The following is an 8,460-nucleotide window of genomic DNA, read 5'->3' as shown; positions in this document are numbered from 1 at the left end:
CGCTGAAAACCGATAAGAACCCTGAAAACTATACATTTCACACCTGAACCTCAACTCTCGTGGCCCGGTACCAAACGACTCACGGACCGGTACCGGTCCGAGGCCCGGGGGTTGGGGACCGCTGTTCTAGGTGATCTTTCAGCTGTGAAAGTATTCTTGATATCACCCCTCCCCTCAAACAGGTGGCGCTGACATCCCTAAAGTCAGTGTGGAGTGGTTCAGGCCATGCTTCTTTTCTTTTTTGTTAGAAAACTGGCACAACAAGGGGGAATGTTGCATAACTTCCACAAGAGGATTACTTAAGTAAAGCTGCAAACTTTGCTGAATAAAGGTCGGTGTGACAGAAGGAAGCAGGAGTGAGCTGATACACAGTGGGAGCAGTGTTGGGTGAGAAATTCAACTCTTGCTGTTGTTTTTAAGCCATACAGACACTGTCCTAGATTCATGTGTGAGTGCTCGTGAAGGCTAGTGTAGCTTAATGTTGCTGTTGCATTGTTTTGTTTGTTGATTTCAGGATTGTAAGTGTGAAGCTGTGTAGGAGAAATGAGGCTATTGCTGGCTGTCAGTCTCATTCTCCTCTTCCTATGTAAGTAGATGTCTTTTAAAGAATGCAACCATCACCGATGAGGTTGAAAAGCTTTGTTTGATTCAGTCGTGTTTTGCTCTTATCCAAGTAAAGTTGTGTCTGTATGTTGCTAACTTTTCAGGGCTTCACAAAACTCAGACATCTAGTGTCACCTTGCACATGAATGCTCGTGAGGTAGGTTGACAAAAATAAATAATGAAAGTGATGAGTCACGTGTGACGAGCGGTTGGAGTTGGTAGAGACCAGAAGCAGAGCTATAAAGAAATATATAGTGTGTGTATTTAACTCCCACCTTTTGTATCTTTTAGGCAGTATCGATGAGTGAGGCAGCAGTATCTCTCCTCTTATCGCCTCTGTCTCTGTACTCCTGGATGACCTCCACGTTGCTCAGGTTCCTTCTGTCCGTCCCAGCTCTCGTCTTCAGCTCCTTGTATCACTCCTTGCTGCTGATCCTGGCTGGGCCTTGGTGTGTTGCCACTGTCTGCTTCTCTCTGCTGGTGACCGGTCTCCACGTCTCTCTCTACCTACTTCACCTCGGGCTGGTGGCTGGGGCGGTAGCCATTTTGGCTGTCAGGCAACACAAGATGGCTGACGGCGGCACCCCCAGTGAGAAAGTATTAAGCCTACAGAAGGGCGTAGAAGGGCAGCAAACCAAAAGCAGGCTAATAATTGGTAAAAGAGCTGCCCAGCAAGGCTGAGTTGTGTAAAATGATGTGTGAATAAAAATCCACCTTAGTTAATTGCTTTTACCTTTGTTTATTTAATGAAAGTAAACTTTTAGTTGATTTTACATCGATTCTGTGTTTCTGTCTTTTACTGGGTTTTGGGACAACCTTACAAGGAAGCAAAAAGAAAAGGGAAGGGAGGAGGGCACTATGAGTCCTCGTGCCCTAAATGAGGGTGAAAATATATCTGCTCGTTGCTACTTTAACAAAGAGCCTGCAGTTGTCCACTTATCGGTCTCTCTCATTTTCTCTCGTCGTCTTTAAACGCGGCCCCCAATTATCTGCGGATTGTTGTGCTGTTTGCTTCCCATCTGCAGATGTTATCATTAGACGTGTCTGTCAAATGGAGATGAGAAGATGAGAGAAGAACCGAGACGAACAGGAGAAAATGTTCTGCATTCGTAACGTTTATGCAGCGGAGTCCAGCGGTGCAGGACATGCAAACCACATTCCTGAAAAACACTAATAAAGCGAGTTAACAGGGAGAGAAACTGCATGTGGTGGAGGCGTTGAGCCAAGGCGGCAAATGCTTGCCCAACCAAGTAAACAGCGTGTGCAGACAAACTGTGGCTCCCTGATCACAGTGAAGCATTAAAACTGCACAGAAATAACAATCTTATCAAAAATGATCAACACTGCAGCCGAAGGGTTTAGCCGTTTAAAAAGTAACCGGTGAACTTTCTGTGCTGTTGTCTGTACGAGCGTGCGAGAAAGAGACAGAGAGAGACAGAAGGGAAATGAGGCTGGATCATAGAGATTTATTACATGGCCGTGGCATCCTAATTAGCATAAAGACTGGACTGGCCCACTCAAGCAGAGAATTAAAAACCTTAATTGTGCTGTCAGCCTTCCTCTCTCTTTCTCACTGTTGACTCTACTTCATTCCGCTCGCATTCGTCTCCTCCCGCTTTCCTTGCCCTCTCCTCTCTGCTTATGAAGTAGCGAGCGTCCGTGCCGTTTAATTGTTGGTGATAAATGGGAAGCAGGATGTTTGTAATTGTCTCAGAGATTCGTGTGTGTGCGTGTGTGTAGGGGGAAGGACGACAGAGATCGTCGAGAGGAAGAGGACGAGGAGAGTTATCCTGTTTTGTAAGAAGAGAGTGGGGAAGCCATTTATCAAATGTTTGTTTGAAGGAGGAAAATTAGCTTGGCAGACGCAGGCGAGGAAGCGTTAGTTGGATTTGATCCCAGGCCAAGCTGATGCTTTTTCCTATTTGTTTAAATCTCCAACATAATTCAGTGCTCACATTATAGAAAGTAGAAATGTTTCATGTTTAAGACTTACAAATGTTTCAGATTCATATGGGGATTACATGATTGAGCAAATGGGGGTCAGAAATGATATACTAGACAATATAGTTCATATCCAAATGATTAAATCTGATTGTATTGCAAAATAGACTTAAGATAGTGTCTGAAATACTTTTGTTTGACAGACACTTCTGTATGTTAAGGGCTAAGTTTGATAGAGAGCTTTCAGGTAAGTAAAACAGTCTAAATTAAAACAGTTTGTCTAAAACCGATGTTCTAAATTGACCATAGATGTTTATTTTTTACCCCTTCAATAGATTGGCGTCCAGGTTGTACCCGGTGTCTCACCCAATGAAAGACCATGAATTGGATAAGCATAAGAAAATGGATGAATGACAGGAACATGGCAAAGAAACTACAAAAGCCAAAAAGCTGCTGAGGCGGAGGATGGGAAAAGACATTATGAAGGTGGGACTGAAAAAACAAACAGTCTCTCAAGCTTTCAGTGAGTAATCTTTGCTTATTTCACAGGTGAAAAAAAAACCCTATGACCAAATTCTGATTAGCAAATTGGAGCACCTTGAATTTTTTTCCCTGCAAATGACCAAAATCAGTTATTAATTTATACGTATCTTATCTTGGATTTATTCTTCAACCTGCAGTTACTGTTGCCTGTATTTTGTCCCTGTCATATTACTGTTGAATAATGAGATGCACACTATGTCATTTTTATTCCTCAGACTACTGAAATAAATTGGAGGCTCTGCTCTTTTCTTGCCCTTTTCTACAGTAAATTATGGTATTATAGCTTGATTGAAGAGAAATTTGTGATCTAGAAACTCAGAGTTAATCAAGTCAGATTTTACTGAACCTGCTTTCCACAACAGGGTCAGCGCATTCGGGATTAGGACCCACTGAAAGCACTTGTAGCTTTGTTATAGCTTTTTCTGTTCTTGTACGTGGACTACACCTCTGACCATCACAGTGTGAATATTTGCCAGTTTCCTGAGATAAAATCCAGTGAAAACCCAATTTAAAAAAATAAAATAATGGCATTTATTCACATAAGAGATGTCAACATAATCTGAATAAACGTAATATGCTTGTTCGACTGGAGAAAAATTATTTGGATGAAGGAGGGAGGAGGAGCACACAGAAGAAGTAGGATAGCACTGAAAGGCTTTTCTAAAGGAGGAGGAGGAAATGTTTTTGCGAGGGTCAGTCCTGTTTGTGCGTCTCTGCTGTCAAAGCCTCTCCTGCAGTAGCAGACGAGGTTAAGACTTAGGAGGCCGGGCCCTCTCATACGGCGTCTCCCTCAGCACTGACAGCTCACTGAGGCACACACACGCTCACAGACAACACGCATTGCCTTAAACTTTCCACGTTACCCCAGTCCTCCTACCTCCTTTTAATGCATCTGCCCTTCTCTTCCCTCTCTGTCTCCCGCTCTCCCTTTGCTTCCATTTCTCTCATTGTTTTTCTGTTTCTATCGTTCTTCTTTTTCTTCTCACTCTCTCTAATTGGTCTCCGCTAGGTTTGCTTAGACAGGCCTATTCATCATAGCACTATCCTCAGAGACAAACCCTCAGGGAGCAACGGGGAGATAGACGGAGTCAGACGGGAGGGCGATAGGGTCTGCCGCTTGTCAACCCACTTCTCTCCTCTTTTCCCCCTCCCTCTTTACTTCCCCCTCTCCCTCGTCTCTCTGCTTGGTACGTAGATGTCAGTTTTGCAAAGGGAAGTGGGGGTGAGGGAGGTAAAGAGGGAGGGAATGTAGACACATTAGTTAGGCTATTAGTTCAACAAGCTGCTTCCATGCCTGTCAGTGGTCCAACATCCAGCCACACGCACACACTGTTCTCACGTCTGACATTTGTTACATGTAGTATCTGTGAGAAAGTGATTGTGAGTGACGGGTTGAGTGTGGGGGGTGAGAAAAAAAAAACTTTACATGGAGCTGAGTGTCTGTCATTTCTGGTGTCCGGAGAACCTTAATGAGCAAAACACAGCATATAAAGACTTTCTACAACCCTGCTCATTTTTACCAGTGTCACTGTGTATTGTATTTCTGAGACTTCAGTGTGTGCGCGCACGTGTGCGTATGTGTGTTAACATGATCGCTGTTGTAAAGGGCAAAGAGAAACATGTAGAGCTTCATTGTGAGAGGTCCAAATGTCTGCTTTGATAAGGTCAAACGAGATTTTTTCCACTGTAAGTGTGTCAGAGAGTTTCTCTTCTCTCCTGATTTGATGGGCCAGAAGTCAGAGCAGCTTTCTTCTTCTTCTTGAGATTTGCTTGACTTAGGCGGTAATAAAACCAAGCGATAAAAGGTACACATAGAAAGTGCTTGTATGACATTTGTAACACAGGTTCAAGTAAGACAAACACTTTAAGGATTCCTGCACTCGACTGCTCCCAACCTTTTTAGCTTGTGACCTTTAATAATGAAGGTGTGTCTGGTGACATGATAAAAATGTTTCCGGGATTCATTCAGGATTATTTAGGGCTTAAGCATGTCCGGTTAAGTCAGAAGTCATTATATATAATCTTGCTGGGACTGAATTATTTTCTCAAAAATAGAAAAAAAAAGAAATTAGAAGGTATGACGGGCACTAGTAGTCCATCATATTAAAATACAATCACGTGAAAAACAAAGTACACCCTTATGCTTCCATAGGAATTAAGAGGCCAAGTAGCAGCCAGGTGTTGTTGCACCATTCAGATGTGTGATAACACAACATCAGAGTCGTCCCAGGAGTGGACTTCCATGCAAATTCACCCTAGGGTCAGACCGTCCAATATTCAGAGAAACTGCAAAAACCCCCAAAGACACATTTCAGTCTCTACAGGCCTCAGTTAAGATGTTAAATACAAAGCTTAATGCACAGCTCAGATTTGCAAAGTTTCATTTGATCAAATCAAAAGACTTCTGGAACAATGTTCTTTGTAGATTAAGTAAATTTGTTTAGTGGTAATGCATAGCCCCATGTTTGCAAAACTCAAACACAGTATATCAGCATGAACACCTGATGCCAACTGCCAAGCACGGCAGTGGAGGGGTGATGATTTGGGTTTGTTTTGCAACTTTAAGTTATTGTATTTAAACTTCTTTATTTCCTTCATTTGTTACAACTAAGTCATATTTATATATTCATGCTATGGTCTCCCTAACTCTTCACTGAGCTATCTTGAACCTCTTGTCATCTGCAGCTACTGAGGAAGGGACAATTTAAAAGCAATCCAGTGTTTAACAGACTTTTCCATCACCAGTGTTCTTGCCTGTTGATAGACCACAACCACAGCTGGAAAAGACGGTCAAATCAATGGAAATAAGATGCAATTGAAACAAACCAGGAGATAGCATAGCATTAACTATTCCCCATCCTCAAAGATGTTTCAAGATGTAAACTCATAGCAGAAAAATCAAGGAGAATGCGCCTGGACATGAATGGAAAGAAAGCAAATAGAGATGGGAATGCAAAAACAGCAGAAGTCATGAATATGCAGCACACAGCTCACCCCCTGCTCCATCCTTTTCCTCTGTATGTTTTGTCAGATTCTTGCTGCCTTCTCCTCCTGTTTGATTCAAATCCCCTGCTCTCTCACTCCTAATACCTCTTCAGCATCTCTTCTCCTAACCCCCCTCTCTCGTGCATGAGCCCCTCTTCACTAATCATCTGAGGCCCAATTATACTCAGTTGGCCCCGCACCACCTCACTACAGGGGCTCTGGAGGGCCAAAATATACCGATGCTGACTGACGTTAATTTGCATGACTTCTTGGCCTCCATAAGTACCACTGTTGTCTGTCTTCTGCCGTTGTATAGGAAGCCAGAGGAGGAGAAGAAGAGGTAGAACATGTCATGTTATGTAATCCGAAGCACTAGTAGGAGAGTAAAGAAGGCAGAGAGTGTCGCACTGCTTTCTAACTAAGTACTGTCAAACCCTTATTTTGCAGGCAGACATGGATCTGACAGGTCATACATCGGCTCTCTATCTGCCAGGCTAACGGTTCTGGCAGTTTGGCAGTGTTTGCCCAGATATCTGTAGTCTACTGGCGTTGTTTTTCAGACTATGCAAACATAAATCTCCCATTTATTTATTTACCTAGTGTTTGTTCTTTAGCTCATCTGCAAATAAAATTTTGGGCTTAAGAGGTTATCAGATCTTTCAGGATGCAACTTCACTAAAGAAAATCAGATACAGTAGAATTATATGTGGCTAGCTTTTGCTAATACAAGTTTTTAGATCCAGAAACTGCACATTTTTTAGACATGCACAGACAAACAGCAGCACCAATATCTGTGTCTCCTGATTTTAAATTCCTAATGTGAAATTGCTCATTTGCAATGTGATTTTACTGTCTTTCTGTTACTCACAATCACCAATTAATAAACTGTAGTACGTAGTGGAGTATGTACAATTTAAATTGAGTAGTTTTAGCAAGCTAAGCTACACCGTGCATAGTTGTGTCACAGCTGATTGAGACAGGCTGGGATGGCTGCTGTAGCCATGGCTTTGCATTCATTGTTGGAATTGTGGCTGTGACACATTAGCTTAAAACCTGCGAAACACTTAACTGCACGCAGAAACTGTAAGAGCACTAAAGTCCTGGCTGAATATTACATTGAACTTACTGAGCGCCTCTGATGCTTTAGTAACACACAGTGCTGTTGATCACGTAGACTGTAAAAAAAAAAATGGACTGCCATGGCTTCTGGGCGAGTTCGACATTTACCATCTTGGCTTCATAAGGCCTGATCCTGGATAAATAGGAAGGTTGCATCAGGAACAGCATTCACTGTGGCAATCCCAGAGGGAATAAGGGAGGGGCTTGAAAGTATCTTTAAAGTAGCCATGACCTAGGACATCTAACATCTTTAACATCTTTACTGCCTGTTTCTAACTAGGACAATATCGAGAGAGAGAGAGAGAGAGAGAGCATCACGGTGTATTAATAAAGAGACTTAGAGAATCTCGAGTGAAGGCAGAGTGAATATTTTCTTGTAGTCTGGCTTTTTCTCCCAACCACAGCACTGTTCATTAGAAACATTAAGTTTTATTGAATAAATGGCTTTATTTTTCAGCCCTAGATGCCATGTCCATCTTTAAGATACAGTCTATAATTTAACAGAGCTCTTTTGACTAATTTCAGTGGGAGCAGTATTGTAGCGTACAGTTTTGAGAAATACCCATACCATCACAGATTCAACCACAAATGCATTTTTAAGTCTGAGCAATAACCCCCAAATATCTGCAGAGAATATCTGGTTATCTGCTACTAAACACCAGGAAAAATGCAAACGGTTGTATATGAATACCACAAAAACAACTGCAAAGAAACCCAAAAGAAGGTGAGAAAAGCCCTCAGTGGTCTTTTAGGATTCAGATGAATACAAGAGAAAAAAGGCTGGAGAAAATGTGCGTGGAAGCACCGGATTTAATCTTGCCTAGGAATTCGTCCAACCTCAATAGCGGCAATAAAACAGCGCTTGTTAACTTTCACTCCAGTGTTAATCCTTTACCGTATGATGCATTTTTACACAACGTTAGAGGGTTGCCTTTGGTTGGCATGGAACTAACAAACACACACACACACACACACACACACACACACACACACACACTTCTTGCAGTTCTGGTGTCCTGGGCAGACACCCAAACTGTGGACAGCCTGGCCTGTGTCTCAAGCTGGGTATGTGCTGTTTTCTGTGTGTGTGGCGTGTTGTCGCCATGTCGTGGCTTGTGTCCTATTATCACCCCCCTCCCCCTTTCTCCTCCTTACCCACCCACACACACACACACACACACACACACACACACACACACCTCTGCCCCCTTCTGGACTCGGCCAGCAGCCAAGACTGCAGCACTGGGACACTCCATTCACTAAGATTGG

The 8,460-nt window shown here is 42.8% G+C and overlaps 1 protein-coding gene across 1 annotated transcript; it reads left to right on the top strand.

Moving 5' to 3' along the window:
- The first annotated feature begins 302 nt into the window (after window positions 1-302).
- Window positions 303-1,284, top strand: LOC148102522 (uncharacterized). The gene is made up of 4 exons (XM_087842534.1): window positions 303-387; window positions 515-586; window positions 708-760; window positions 895-1,284. Exons 2-4 carry the CDS (start codon window positions 544-546, stop codon window positions 1,282-1,284), a joined length of 486 nt encoding a protein of 161 aa, XP_087698660.1. The 5' UTR covers window positions 303-387; window positions 515-543.
- The last annotated feature ends 7,176 nt before the right edge of the window (window positions 1,285-8,460 follow it).

This window comes from Neolamprologus brichardi, chromosome 6, assembly GCF_056152115.1.
Source record: "Neolamprologus brichardi isolate AB-2024 chromosome 6, ASM5615211v1, whole genome shotgun sequence".
Taxonomy (NCBI): Eukaryota; Metazoa; Chordata; class Actinopteri; order Cichliformes; family Cichlidae; genus Neolamprologus; species Neolamprologus brichardi.
This window is presented reverse-complemented; position numbering and strand designations above follow the sequence as displayed.